The sequence below is a fragment of the Onthophagus taurus genome, chromosome 8, assembly GCF_036711975.1.
Source record: "Onthophagus taurus isolate NC chromosome 8, IU_Otau_3.0, whole genome shotgun sequence".
Taxonomy (NCBI): domain Eukaryota; kingdom Metazoa; phylum Arthropoda; class Insecta; order Coleoptera; family Scarabaeidae; genus Onthophagus; species Onthophagus taurus.
The window spans coordinates 3,801,543-3,817,041 of NC_091973.1; the positions used below are offsets into that span (position 1 = coordinate 3,801,543).

A 15,499-nucleotide genomic window follows, 5' to 3' on the forward strand; every position below is an offset into this window, starting at 1 on the left:
AAAACCTAGAACTAGAAACATTCGGCTCTTTCTAGTTCTAGGTCTAGTGTTAGTTCTTGTTTTAGTTCAATAAAAATATAGAACATAGTGATATCTTATTTTAACTAGTACTACCTACCACAATCACTAGAACTAACATAAGACCTACAATCAGAAACATTCAGACATGTTGCATTTTATGTGGGACAAAGTAAGTACTGGAAATATATTTTTGTATATTGCATTTTAAGTGAAATTGATTGCATATTATCATCAAGAAAAAGTAATAAAAATAATAAATAAATATAATAAATATGTTGATCAGTAAAAAGATCGTTTCTGTGAAACGAACGGGAAACGGCACCGACAATATATCCGTGATAAATTACTTGGGCCGTTGACACATCGCGCCAAAAACCTATTCCATGTTTTGAACATTCCGCTCTCATTACGTTGTTATTTCGCGGGCGGGTAATTTCGATTTCTGGTTTCGCTTTATCTTTGTGAACGGTATAAATGTGTACCACTCGGAACGCGATCATTCTCATTACCATATTTTGTTAAGAACACTTTTTCTTGATGACTCAGTAAATACAAAGTTTTGTTTTGGACTGTTTTCATGAAGTTTTTGGCGTGTTTTTTTTAATAATAATAAAAATTTAAAAAAAATAAAAAATTTTTGGTTATATTTTAGTACCGACTGCGGCCATCCTGGGCGGACCTGATTTGCACGTTGATAAAGGAAGCACGATAAACTTGACGTGCGCGATCCGGTTCAGCCCTGAGCCGCCTGCGTACATTTTCTGGTACCATCACGACGATGTAAGTACGGCTTGAACAGCACTCAAGGCGATGCCGCCTTATTTTCAGCTTCATAGCATAGCTACATACACACCTTTTATCTTATGTTTGTAGATTTTCTTGAGTATTTATTATAAGTCTGAAACGAACTTCGTAAGTAGACGAGTGCTGATTTTCCAAATTTGCCAAATTTTGCTATTTAGTATATAGATTATAATTTAGTTTTGTAGTAGCCAACATTACTAACTAGCATGGATATTTTAGAAAAATTAATAGATCCAAATTTAGATAATAATTAGAGTTTTTTTAAACAGTCTCTATACATACAGTGTGTTAATTAATTATCGTACCCGACGAAGTATGCAACCAAATATGCAAATCGCGTATTTCAATACCTATACTGTGATATTAGTTGCATACCTGCAATGATAACGTCGGGTACGATAATTAATTAATACACTATATATATATTAGTATAGAGACTATTTATTGAAAATGCTGATCACGCTAAGACAATTTTGTTTTAGGTGATCAGTTATGATTCAAGTCGCGGTGGCGTGAGCGTTATAACAGAAAAAGGTGACATCACGACAAGTTTCCTGCTAATTCAGCACGCGGACATCGCGGATTCGGGCAAATATTCCTGCAGTCCTTCGAACGCAGACGTAGCCAGCGTAAGAGTGCACGTGCTCAATGGTAAGGGTTTGAAGAAGTACTTACATCGTCGTGGATTTCCCTTCTTTCCTTTTTTTTTCGAAGTCACCATTTTTAGTAAAGAAATGGGAAACGCTCCAAGTATATTGGAATAGTTTTTAAAGCGTCAAAAATAATGAAGTAATGTGCGGAAATAAATGTCCGTCGGAGATTTGTGGGAAATGGAAATGAGAGTTGAAAGGAAATTAATAAATCTCCATATTGACGAAGTGAAGCGTTTCCCATTTCCTAAAAGCGTACGATCAAAAAGTATGTAATATAATAAACATCGTAGGGGAACATCCTGCGGCAATGCAGACTGGTTCCGCTGGCCTCCCAAACACTTCTGTCACCGTTCTCGCCCTCATCTTCATCATGGTGAGCACAAGGTAGCCAGTAGGTTCAGCATTCGACGCGTAAACGCCATCCAACGGCGATTTACGTATGCAGGGAATTTAGGCAACTGGGACACACTTCAAAAATAAAAAGAAAAAATTGTATCCTTCCGGAAAAAACACTCGAAACCAGTCATATCTTTTCATCAAAAATGAAACTTTTAAGCAACTCTTATTAAGCCCCAAAACAAAAACGTTAAAAGTTACTTAAAAGTTTCACATTTTAAATCCTAATAAACTTCATCAAAATCAAAAATCAAAAAAAAAAACAAAAAAAAAAGATTTCCTGGGGTTTAATATTGGATTTGAACACCGTCGAAAAAGGCTTCAACAAATTGTTAATCGCGCCCTCTTTCAACGGTGTTCTAACTCGCTTTGGCTATTTCAACTTATTCAGTTCGAGTCTAAAACGGTAACTAGCGTGTAATTCCCCCCATCTATTAGCAAATCGCTCTCCCCTCGAGAAAACGACTTATAACGCCTCCTCGCGGCGAAAGTGTAAACTACTTTCGCACACAAGATGGCGCTAATCCAAAAATATGTATTGTGGAAAAGTTAATTAATATTAATATCAACTAACTAATATAACTATCTTAACTAGATTAAGTTAGATTAGTTAAATCAGTTAGTTAGATTAAAAAAATATATGATTAAGCTTAAAAAAATGGGGCATATCTAAAAAAGATTTAAATTACGATCAAGAATTGTATTGATGACTTGGAAGATTAAAAAATTTATTTTTCAAGCACGGTTACCCGATCAAAATTCCGGGAAATTACTTAACGCTACACTATAATCGATGTATAAATGTTTACGTGACTAAATGTTCGATGTTATAAGTGTTTTACCCCGAATTCAACCTTTAATTTTTTCTATTATTATTCGTTCTCATTTATTTACAACCAATTATTCTAGATTAAGCGTAATATAACGTATATATTTTTTGGTCGGCGTAACTGTGCATTTGAAAAGATAACCGAACCAAAAAACAACAAAAAAACCAAAAAAATTAGATGTAACTCGATGTATCCTATTCTTGGTGTAACCTTTCAACAAGTCGATGTCGTTGTGAACAAATCCAAACCGTCGTCAAGGTTGTGTAGAGTTTAGATGGTAGAGTTGCCAGATAATTATTAAAAAAGTATCTGATAACGCTACATATAGAAATTAAAAGATACAAAAAAAAGGAACATAGGTAGGGTAGTGTGAATTTGTTTTGATGGGGTCCAACTTTTCTGTGATGCGTAGGGCTTTATAAATTATCGAAGAAATGGTCGAGTAACAAAAAAATATCTAAAAGAAGTTTTCTATTTTATTTCTTTTTTCGGTCGAATCCAACAAGATCGATCACGCCAAGATGTCTGAATACCCTGCTTAAAAAATACATATTAGGGTGATATAATGAAGAGAAAAAATAAAATAATTACGTTGTCACTTTTTTGAGTTGGTTGGATAATATTTGATATTATCGTTGAAAAGTCTATCGATTAGTGTACATATGCGGAAAAAAGGAAAATAATTCGTTAAGATTTAAGACGTTTTAAATATATTAAAAAGAAAATCTAAAAAAAATAATAATGGATAAAAATGATTTGTTTTTAATCAAAATTTTTTTTCAAAGGAGTCAAGATTAAAAAAACATCAAAAAAATTTAATAAAAAGGCAACAATGTGATGTAGTGCGTAGAGGGGAATTTTTAAGAGACGGTAATTGAGGTGGCGAGGTAAACGAATTTATATATTAAATGTTTTCTCTTTAAAAAAAAATTATCAATGTGGGTAGATTCGATTGTATATATATTTTTAAATAAAATAACGTGGTGTTGAAAAAATTAAAAAAAAATTTTTTGAACATCCCGTATCAAACCAACTTCCCACCCCCATAATATTAAAAAAAAATTGTTATTAAAGTATACCAAAAAAAAATTAAAAAATAATTTCGAAAGAAAAAATTTAAAAAATATTGTACATACTATTTATTAAAATAAATAATAAGTATTTTGTTATTAATTAATTACTAGTAATAATTTAACTTATTTTCATATTTATATTAGAAAAAATGTAACATTCGAAACGATTATCACAAAAAAAATCGTTCGTTAGCTCCGAATCGTTTTCCGACTACGTTTTAACAATATATATACATTCCGGTAGTTTTTACGTAGACTTTCACAAAGAAATAAAAAAAATATAAAAAAATAAAACCGTAAGCAATCGTGATGTCATCTATCATCTGCAAACACGCAGGAATTTAATTAACATTATTTTAATTTTTTAATTTTGAGATGATATCACGACGCTGTGTGTGTTCTATATGTGATTTTTTGTGTACACGAATAACGACGTAGAAGTAGTAGATGTAAATGGGACACGAAAAAAAATTAAGGATTTTCCCGAGAAAATTCTATTGTGGAAATTTAAGGAATTAAAATTAAAAAGAAACTAATGAGTAAATATGTAACGAAATAAGACAAAAAAAAAGAAACAACCCAACCGTTTTAGGTGCATCAAAATTTTTCATGTATACTATACATTGTTTATATGTGAAGATATTAATAAATGTACCAGCAAAGAAATTATTTTTTTTAGTATTATTCTTCCCTCATATTAATCTAACATAAAAAAAGGAAAATAAAAATAATGTTTTTAAAACCATTCCAGAATAATTTATTATCAACATTTTCAACGTTCAATAATCAACATCCAAAAGTACAAAAATAGGTAAATAAATCTAATAATAGCAAGCGAAAAGGCTCAAGTGTAACAAGAATAGCTCAACCAGTAGCGAAGAAAAAATAAATTTTTAAGAAAGCGTCGAAAATATAACGAAAAAACATTTTTTTATTTAATCCAAATCCCTTAGGTTAACGGTTGAAAAATTTTCCGTCTCCAAAAGCTCCATTGGTTCTTCCGGTAACAAGCCCGGCCCTAAAATCATATCTGACGGAACCCCCAAACTTTGAATCGCTTGCTCTAATAAAACGTCCTGATTAATCTTTTCGTTATTTTGAAACGGTAAAGCTCTAGCGCAAGCTTCTTGATCTGGATGGCTTTTATTTAAATGGAGGAAAAGTGCTGATTTTCCCAGGAATGTTGCTGCACAAACTAAACAAATATATATAAAAAAATGACTTAATTATTTAATTAATTAGTGGATATAAACACATATTCAACAAAGATTTTTTGTTATTTATGAAACAATTCAACAAATTGAGTGTGGCTTATTTTAGAATTAAGTCTTCTTTTATTTACGTTATAAACTGTGCGTGCCACATTAAATATGTAAACGATGTAATAATACCTTTATTGTGCCGTCTACAAATACAAGTAAATTGATGGTTGTATAATATTCTATTATATCAAATATTATTAGTGAAGGAACTTCGAGACAAAGCTTCCCCAATACAGTCGATTGTGAAAAAGAAAAAATCTAAGCCTATAACACCTGATAAACAAAAGTGACCTTACCCAATAACTTAAATTTTTTTAGTTAAGCGTCTTCGACGTCGGCCGCCGCAAATATCATGAATAAGTCTTCGAAGTCAGATTATTTCTTCCGTAAACTTTAAGCAGGGTAGACTTTGTTTCACACTCCCGAAAACTACGAATTTACTACATTTTCATAGTTACGTATTTTCTCAATATTTATGCATCTGAGAGTAAAAGTAAAAGAGAGCAATATTGTTATTTATTCCAAATCCTGAGTGTTTTATCATAAAAAATGGATTAATTTTGGTCATTTTAATATTTTGTCATTTCGGTCATCTTTGAACATCTCGGCAAGTATCACGAAGAATACTTATGCGCGGCCGACGTCTTTGAAGTCGGCCAAGATTATCAAAATTAGAAATTATTTATGACACACCACGGCCGTTCCAAGTATTTTTCGTATAGTAATATGTTCGCGTTGAATTCGTAATTCAAATGATGAAGACTTAGGAGAGTTAAAATTAACTGATCAACTGAGTCTTCTTACAATTAAAAGCTAAACTCGCTTTAGAATGGTATCCCAGACTAATAGTGAATAAAAGGGTAGGTACTATTTATCGACTCGCAAAATTCCAGCCGCAAAGGATAATTGGTGAAAAATTTGACGAGTACTAGTACTTGGATCTGCATTAATAATTTCTAGAATTTCTTCTGCTACATTTACTCCATGTCTGTTTAGATAATCTCGGCCGACTTCGAAGACGTCGGCCGCCCCAAGTATCATGAATAAGTCTTCGAAGTCGGCTGAGATTATTTCTTCCGTAAACTTTAAGCAGGGTAGACTTTGTTTCACACTCCCGAAAACTACGAATTTACTACATTTTCATATTTACGTATTTTCTCAATATTTATGCATCGGAGAGTAAAAGTAAAAGAGAGCAATATTGTTATTTATTCCAAATCCTGAGTGTTTTATCATGAAAAATGGATTAATTTTGGTCATTTTAATATTTTGTCATTTCGGTCATCTTTGGACATCTCGGCAAGTATCACGAAGAATACTTATGCGCGGCCGACGTCTTTGAAGTCGGCCAAGATTATCAAAATTAGAAATTATTTATGACACCCCACGGCCGTCCCAAGTATTTTTCGTATAGTAATATGTTCGCGTTGAATTCGTAATTCAAATGATGAAGACTTAGGAGAGTTAAAATTAACTGATCAACTGAGTCTTCTTACAATTAAAGGCTAAACTCGCTTTAGAATGGTATCCCAGACTAAAAGTGACTAAAAGGGTAGGTACTATTTGGCGACTCGCAAAATTGCAGCCGCAAAGGATAATCAGCGGGAGTCAGTGCAAAACCATTACTTTTCAATGTGTATCAAACAAAGTTCTGGAAAACTTTGAGGTAAGAAATTTGACGAGTACTAGTTTTTGGATCTGCATCAACAATTTCTAGAATTTCTTCTGCTACATTTACTCCATGTCTGTTTAGATAATCTCGGCCGACTTCGAAGACGTCGGCCGCCCCAAGTATCATGAATAAGTGTTCTAAGTCGGCCGAGATTATTTCTTCCGTAAACTTCCGAAAACTACGAATCTACTACATTTTCATATTTTCGTATTTTCTCAATATTGATGCATCTGAGAGCAAAAGTGACAGAGAGCAATATTGTTAAGAATAAAATTTACTACAACTTTTGTTCTAAAAGTTTCTTTGTAGTATACTCTAAATCCCGAGTGTTTTATCAAGAAAAATGTATTAATTTTAGTCATTTTAACATTTTGTCATTTTGCTCATCTTTGTACATCTCGGCAAGTATCACGAACAATACTTATGGACTCGCAAAATTGCAGCTGCAAAGGATAATCAGCGGGAGTCATTGCAAAACCATTACTTTTCAATGTATGCCAAACAAAAGTCTGGGAAACTTCGAATTGATGGGAAATTTGACGACTACTAACACTTGGATCTGCATCAACAATTTCTAGAATTTCTTCTGCTATATTCACTCCATGTCTGTTTGGTCTATCGCCACCATGACCTTTCTTAGGTTGTCTCTCTTCCTGTATGGACTAATCGAAGAAAAGTGTTTTGTGAAGGTATGGAAATCATTCCAAATATAGATGTCTTGCGTGTGCAACTTTAACGTTCTATATCTTTGTGATTATTAAGTTGTGGTCAAAACATTATTATAAAAATATCTTCAATTTGACCCCTAGTGCATACCCTTTTAGTCTGCTCAGTATGTGATAAACCACACTGTATATTTTTTTATTTTTGACTGAAATCATCAGATATCACAAAATCGCATTATTAAGAAATCTTGTTATGTAAATACCCAGCTAAAATTGTTTACCTGTGGACTCTATAATAATAATTTAACAACATTTTGTGTTTATTTCCACTACCAAAGTTTTAATAATTATTTTTATAAAATATTTTATTAAAATAAAATACATACCTTCACATTGATAACTTCTTTGACCAATATGTGTTAAAGTATGTTCTTTAAGATGTTCAGATCTTAAAAATGATTTGTTACATGTACCGATGGTACAATGAAATTTTCGTTCGTTTGTATGTATACTTTGGTGTCGTTTTAATTTGCTAGCGGTTGAAAATGTCCATTTACAATCTTCAAAAGTGCATAAATAGGGTCTTTGACCCGTATGTTTCCTCGAATGTTCTTTCAATCGACAAGGATGTTCAAAAATTTTCCCGCAATTAGGCCATTTACATTTTAATTCACTTTCTTTGTGGTCATGGGTCCTTGTATGTGCGGTTAACGCGTTCGTCAAAAAAAACGATCGATTACAATTTTGAAATGAACATCTAAACGGCGCTTCTGAACGGTCGTGCGTTTTTAAATGCTTCTCGCGATCTCGTACGCTTTGAAATTTTTCTGTACAACTTTCAACGGGACAAGGAAGTTCTGCTGGACGTTCATGAAGTCTTTTATGATTATTTAAGTTATAAATCGTCGTGAAACGTCTTAAACAACCATCGATTGGGCAAACAAAATCTTTGCGCTTTTCGTGAGTGGTTTGATGCCGCTTTAATTTGCAGTGAGTGTAAAATGCCCAAGTACAATCGGGGTAATCACATTGATAGGGTTTGTATCCAATGTGGACGAGAGCGTGGAGTTTAGCAGTCCCGATTCTTGAAAACGCTTGGTTACAAATATTTTGGGGACACAAAAAGATTCGGATTCCCATTTCGGTGAGTAAACAAGGTATAAATAAATTAGGGATTTCGTTTATCGATATTTTTGTTACTTCAATAACACTTTGGCGCTCCTTTTCTTTTAAAATAGGGCCACTCATCTCTGATAAAGACGCCAAATACTCGTGCATCACTTCTTTGTTGTTTTTATCAAAAAATTTTACAGAAACTTTTGTTCCATTGAAAGAAAAATACACTTCTAAGCCTTTTTTGACGCAACTCTCAACGTTTATGATTTTGTCTTGTTTTTGGTTCTTTATATTCTTGATGCCTTTTTTACTTACTTTTAACTGAATGTCTTTTTCATCGGACGTTATATTCTCGTTATCTTCCGTTAATAAAGTCTCTAAATCGTTTGCTATTAAGTAATGACCATTTTTATTGAGCCAATCTTCTAAATTTTCGGTTTGTTCCAATATTGGGGATCCAATAAATATGCAATCGTCTGATAATGTTTGAATTGATAAATCTTCTGCCATTTTCGTTTAATTTATTTAATTTGTTAACTTTTCTTCATTATAGCCAATTATGACAGGTAACCTTAAAATGACAGTAATAACAGTTATTGATTCTTAGATTTTAGCGCCATCTCTTAGATGCTGTAGATACTCTTTATTTTTATTTAAATTAATTTCAATCAATTAAAAATTAATAATATAAGAATAAATTTAGTAGCAACCTTGTTAACAGGTTGCTTATTCTCGGGGTAATCTTATTACGGGATAATTTAATTGAATATAAAAAGAAATCAAAAAAATATGTCATTAATACAGCGCCATCTAGTTTTCTAAATTTCTTTCTGTTAGTTTTGCCACAAAAACAAAACAACATAACCTCGAAAATGGATCCTGGAAACGAATGGAAATCGGAATACTTAAAGGTAAAAAACTTTATTACAAAATAATTTATTATTTATCAAAATAGTAAATAAATAAATAAATCTGCTTTTCTTGCAATTAATTTATTTATTTTAATGGGACCGGTTTCAACTAGTTATACCCAAGGTCTGTTGAGTGTATGTAAATATTAATTCTAGTGATATTGCAAGTGTAAAACTAGAACTAACACTATACTTGGAGCTAGACTCATTTGGGTTTAGCCGCACGTCTCTAAAGACGGCTAAACCCGAATGATTCTAGTTCTAGGTATAGTGTGAATGTTAGTTCTAGTGATATTGCAAGTGTAAAACTAGAACTAACACTATACCTAGAACTAGAATCATTCGGATTTAGCCGCACGTCTCTAAAGACGGCTAAACCCGAATGATTCTAGTATGTAGGTATAGTGTTCGTTCTATTTTTATACTAGCACTGTTACTATATAAAACTAACACTATACTTGGAACTAGAATCATTTGGGTTTAGCCGCACGTCTCTAAAGACGGCTAAACCCGAATGATTCTAGTTCTAGGTCTAGTGTGAATGTTAGTTCTAGTGATATTGCAAGTGTAAAACTAGAACTAACACTATACCTAGAACTAGAATCATTCGGGTTTAGCCGCACGTCTCTAAAGACGGCTAAACCCGCATGATTCTAGTTCTAGGTATAGTGTGAATGTTAGTTCTAGTGATATTCCAAGTGTAAAACTAGAACTAACACTATACCGAGAACTAGAATCATTCGGGTTTAGCCGCACGTCTCTAAAGACGGCTAAACCCGAATGATTCTAGTTGTAGGTATAGTGTTAGTTCTATTTTTACACCAGCACTGTTACTATATAAAACTAACACTATACTTGGAACTAGAATCATTTGGGTTTAGCCGCACGTCTCTAAAGACGGCTAAACCCGAATGATTCTAGTTCTAGGTATAGTGTGAATGTTAGTTCTAGTGATATTCCAAGTGTAAAACTAGAACTAACACTATACCGAGAATTAGAATCATTCGGGTTTAGCCGCACGTCTCTAAAGACGGCTAAACCCGAATGATTCTAGTTGTAGGTATAGTGTTAGTTCTATTTTTACACTAGCACTGTTACTATATAAAACTGACACTATACTTGGAACTAGAATCATTTGGGTTTAGCCGCACGTCTCTAAAGACGGCTAAACCCGAATGATTCTAGTTCTAGGTATAGTGTGAATGTTAGTTCAAGTGATATTGCAAGTGTAAAACTAGAACTAACGCTATACCTAGAACTAGAATCATTCGGGTTTAGCCGCACGTCTCTAAAGACGGCTAAACCCGAATGATTCTAGTTGTAGGTATAGTGTTAGTTCTATTTTTACACTAGCACTGTTACTATATAAAACTGATACTATACTTGGAACTAGAATCATTTGGGTTTAGCCGCACGTCTCTAAAGACGGCTAAACCCGAATGATTCTAGTTCTAGGTATAGTGTGAATGTTAGTTCAAGTGATATTGCAAGTGTAAAACTAGAACTAACACTATACCTAGAACTAGAATCATTCGGGTTTAGCCGTACGTCTCTAAAGACGGCTAAACCCGAATGATTCTAGTTCTAGGTATAGTGTGAATGTTAGTTCTAGTGATATTGCAAATGTAGAACTAGAACTAACACTATACCTAAAACTAGAATCATTCGGGTTTAGCCGCACGTCTCTAAAGACGGCTAAACCCGAATGATTCTAGTTGTAGGTATAGTGTTAGTTCTATTTTTACACTAACACTGTTACTATATAAAACTGACACTATACTTGGAACTAGAATCATTTGGGTTTAGCCGCACGTCTCTAAAGACGGCTAAACCCGAATGATTCTAGTTCTAGGTATAGTGTGAATGTTAGTTCTAGTGATATTGCAAGTGTAAAACTAGAACTAACACTATACCGAGAACTAGAATCATTCGGGTTTAGCCGCACGTCTCTAAAGACGGCTAAACCCGAATGATTCTAGTTCTAAGTATAGTGTTAGTTCTAGTGTTAGTCTAGTTTTATTTGTACAGACACTGCGTTCCTCGTATTGATCCGTTATATCGAGGTTGTCAAATTGTATTAACATAGACAAAGTAAGTAGGTACGCTCTGGTTGGTATGGAAATATATTTTTGTCTATTGCATCTTATGCGAAATTCACTGTAAAAAATATAATAAATAAAAAATATATAATATAAATACTTTATTTTAAAGTGTTCTTCATATGTTTATTCTTTGTGTTGACATGTTTACTATAAACAGTTTTTATTGACCATTCGGCTGAAGATGACTAAGTTAAATTATAACCAGTCGAAACCGGTCCCCTTAAAATAACGAAATTAATTGATGAAAATGTATATCAACAGTTATAATTTATTAATTAATAATGATGATTCCAGGATAATTTCGCGGTTAACGCAACTTTATCAAAATGTACCCAAAAGAAAGATTTAAACGAAGTCACGGAGAACTTAAAATTGTACGCCTCAGAACTCCACGAATCAATGACTGAAATATTAAAAGAAGAAACGGAACCGATCGTAATTTTAGCCCAAGCACTAAGCGGGCTTAGTTTATACTTAAACAAATTAACGATTCCTTTGACGCAATTCCGCGAAGAGATCTTCGGGCTATTCGAGTTAATATCCGTAACAGAAAATATTTGCAAACAACACCTAATTAAATCAAAGCATCTCCACACTGACCAACACTACACATCATTAATATCCTCAATAAGTAATATAGCGGAATACGTTGAGGCGATCGTACAAAAGCAAATCGAGGATTCCGGAATTGATTTGCAATTATTTGAGCGTGCAATTGATGAGTATTCGATAAATGTTAACCATTTAAAAGCGTCTAAAACCACGGATACAACCGAGAATATTATAAACCCATCTCTTGAGGAGAAATTAAAAATTCTCACCGATAACAAATTTATTCAAGGCATCAAAAATCGCGATGACAAAACTGTTTATTCATGTTTAAGAGCCTACGTTAGTTTAAACAGACAAGAAGATGCCGAATTGTTGTATAAAACAACATTCGTTGATCCCGTTTTGAGTCTAATATTTAATTTAAAAAATTTAGAGAATCACAATTTCGATTTAAACGAACTTTACAAGGAAAGCGAAGCGTTTAAAACCAAAGAGATGTCGTTTTTATTCAACATTTTAGATAAAAACCACGATTTGAAAGGATTTAACTTCACAATAAACTCCTATTGGAAATCAGCCGATCGTTTATTACGAGACAATTTAAGTCAAACAACATCATCGGGAAATCCTGAATTGTTTCAAAAACGTTTTCAGGCAACATTTAATTTTTTAACATCGATAAACTTTACGTTAAAAGATGCGTCATTTCACGATCACATGAAACGATTTAATTTAGCCGTTTACTTTGAAATACGTCACCAACAAATTTCAGCGAGCTTTGAAAAAGATTTGGTTGAAAATGAGAGTTTAAATGAAAGTCTAAATACAGGGGCGGACACTGAATTAAAATTAAAAGCAACCTTGGCTTTTTGGAGGTCAATTAATCATTGTTTTCATCCTGATATATATTTAAACCACCTTTGTGACCAATTTTTTAAACTTTCAATGTTATTGCAAGGAAGATATTTAAAATATATAAACGTGATGGCTGAGAAATCGGTTAAAGAAGCTGGTTCAGAAGAATTTTTAATAAATTGCCTTTTAGATATAAAGTTGTTGAAAAAACTTTTGGGCGAAGAAATAAAAGACAACTTAAAAGAAAGTATTTATAAGATAGTGCATAAAAATTTTGAAGCTTTAATTAAAAAAGCCGTTGTTTGTAACGAAAAGATATTCAACAATACTTACGACAACGTAGTTAACCAACTAATTAACATAAACATTGAAAAAGGAAAGATTTTGTTGCAACAAGTTGGGTCGATCCCTAGATTATACAGAAGAACTAATAAAAGCGCTCCAACCGAACCTAGTTCATACGTTTTAGAAATTGTCAAACCAATCGTAACATTCCACAACAATTATATCGATATATTAAAAGACGATGTTCTTCAAATCAGCAACATTTCAGTTGATAAAATCGCCAAACAGTATTTAACCGTTATCCAAGATGTATTACACTCAATTTGCAAAACCGAAGAATCATTGAGGCGTTTAAAAAGTCGGAATATTTCAGTCGAAACGTCCCAAAATGTTGATTTAACTTCAGATGAAGCTAAAATACGGGAACAAATTCGATTAGATGTAGCATATTTTCTTTCAATTGTAAGTATAAATTTTTTTATTAAAACTAAATATAATTTAATTAAAAAATTTTAATTTTAGCTAGGAAAATTAGTTTTTGATCCAGAAAATGATACATTAAAGGCTTTAAAAAAGGAGAGTGATTGTAGGTCTTAAGAGAAATGTATTTAAAAGTTTGATTTTTGTTGTTTATTTAAAAAAAAAAATATTTTGTATTGTTTAAAAATGTTTGATTATGTATTATTTTTGTTTAAAATAATGAAATAAAGGTATAAAAAGTAATTTTTATTGTTATTATATAATTATTATAACTGTTGTCTATTATTGTTTTAACTAATTCTCAGAAAATTATAAAGCTCTCATCTTTTTCTGTTCTCCCTGCGTTGATTTGTTGAATGTTGTTGAAATGTCAGAATCCTGCATCTCTTACTACCTCTTCCAGGACAATGTTAAAGAGCAAATATGAAATTATCTTGATCTCCGATTGTTATGGCTTTACAGGAAACCTTGCTGAGTGTTAAATGTATCATTGATCTCCGACGTGAACTAAGACTTTCAGGACCAGAACCGCACGGACACGCATACAGCTATCAAATCCATCCTGGAAACAAGAGGAAATCTGTGCTACCATTTTAACCTCTAAAATAACACCTCATCCATATTAGACAAGCTGAGGATCAAACTTGTCGGCTTTGCAAAGACGAGTCAGAAACGGCTGAATATATACTGTGTAATTGCGTTGCCAGAGGTCGCCTAAGACACAAAATATGTTACAATAGATCTTATATGTCGTGGTGACGAGAAAGGCCGCTCACCTCAGCCCGGTAGCAATAATAATAATTGGCGCCAAAAAATAGAGGTTCGGTCAACTTTATTAACGCTGTAATTACTAGCGCCAATGGATTTTTGCTATTTCCACATGCATAAACTGGCGCCAGTAATAGATGCATGTGGAAACTTACTTAAGATTGGATTTAGAGATTGGAGGATACCTACATAGAATAAGGATGAATGGAGCAGGAAACTTTGCAAGGCCAAGACACGCACAGGTTTGTAGCGCCATAGATGATGTCTGCCTTTAATTTAAGAATAAATGTATGTCAAAAAAAATCAGATAATGCTAGAATTAACTGAAGATGATTTCAAATTTTATTTTTCATTAATAATTTGATTTCATCTTGTTTCATATGATTCATAATATATTTTGAAAGCAATTTTTTGTACAAAAACAATCGTGGCGAAAGCGTTGTTTTTATTATTATAAAATTATAAAAGAAAATAAACATTAAAACAACTTGAGTAATCCTTTGTTTAATTTTTTTAATAATGTAATAGTGTTTACATAAAATCCTTCTGGAACCAATGTATTGATTTAATAATTTTTATCAGCATTGTTTTTGTTTAAAAAATAAAAGATACGATTTGAAGATAAATCGTATCATTTGACCTTGTGGTCATTACAGCGTAGCTTTTAAATTTTGTTATAAAAATGATTTGATTTTATTGTTGCATTATTCAGCGTGAATGCATTGCTATAAAAATAATACACCTACTAATAAAATGATTCACAAACAAGGATATTTTTCCATCCATTGTCCATTTATTTTTGTTACCCTGACAAAAATACTTATCTCGCGAGGAGTAGGGGAAAAAGGAGGGATCTAAAATTTACTTTTACTTTTGTTCGTCTTGTTTACAGTAAAAGTTATATTGCGTACAGACAAATATCATCTCTACGTTTTAATTTGTACGTCAGCCAACATGTCGACTTGATCGTGGTTTGCGATTGGTGGATTCGATCACGTGGGCAACAACGTCAAGGAAACAAACAAAGAAGGATTCCGGACTGGTTCATTCGCTA

The 15,499-nt window shown here is 32.6% G+C and overlaps 3 protein-coding genes and 1 long non-coding RNA gene across 8 annotated transcripts in view; 2 read left to right on the forward strand and 2 right to left on the reverse strand.

Moving 5' to 3' along the window:
- The window catches only part of LOC111425294 (zwei Ig domain protein zig-8-like), an 89,393-nt gene extending 86,448 nt beyond the window's left edge, over positions 1-2,945 (forward strand). For 3 of the 5 annotated variants that reach the window (XM_023059233.2, XM_023059234.2, XM_023059236.2), the window contains 4 exons: positions 674-801; positions 895-933; positions 1,308-1,476; positions 1,769-2,945. In XM_023059233.2, the coding sequence (XP_022915001.1) occupies positions 674-801; positions 895-933; positions 1,308-1,476; positions 1,769-1,866 (434 nt within the window). In that variant the 3' untranslated portion in view covers positions 1,867-2,945. The remainder of the gene's footprint in view (positions 1-673; positions 802-894; positions 934-1,307; positions 1,477-1,768) is intronic. The other 2 variants (XM_023059235.2, XM_023059237.2) reach the window with 1 other exon arrangement.
- A 1,565-nt stretch (positions 2,946-4,510) lies between these two features.
- Positions 4,511-9,092, reverse strand: LOC111425284 (zinc finger X-linked protein ZXDA-like). The gene is made up of 2 exons (XM_023059223.2): positions 7,763-9,092; positions 4,511-4,972 (listed from the first exon to the last, which is right to left on the reverse strand). Exons 1-2 carry the CDS (start codon positions 9,000-9,002, stop codon positions 4,713-4,715), a joined length of 1,500 nt encoding a protein of 499 aa, XP_022914991.2. The 5' UTR covers positions 9,003-9,092; the 3' UTR covers positions 4,511-4,712.
- Positions 9,093-9,298: 206 nt separating this feature from the next.
- On the forward strand, positions 9,299-13,920 carry LOC111425277 (conserved oligomeric Golgi complex subunit 2). Its single transcript, XM_023059209.2, has 3 exons — positions 9,299-9,403; positions 11,800-13,659; positions 13,720-13,920. The coding sequence occupies exons 1-3, from the start codon at positions 9,365-9,367 to the stop codon at positions 13,792-13,794; spliced, it is 1,974 nt and encodes a 657-aa protein (XP_022914977.2). The 5' UTR covers positions 9,299-9,364; the 3' UTR covers positions 13,795-13,920.
- Positions 13,903-15,437, reverse strand: LOC139430946 (uncharacterized). Its single transcript, XR_011641305.1, has 2 exons — positions 14,454-15,437; positions 13,903-14,391 (listed from the first exon to the last, which is right to left on the reverse strand). It is a non-coding gene; the product is annotated as an uncharacterized lncRNA (long non-coding RNA).
- Between the last annotated feature and the right edge of the window lie 62 nt (positions 15,438-15,499).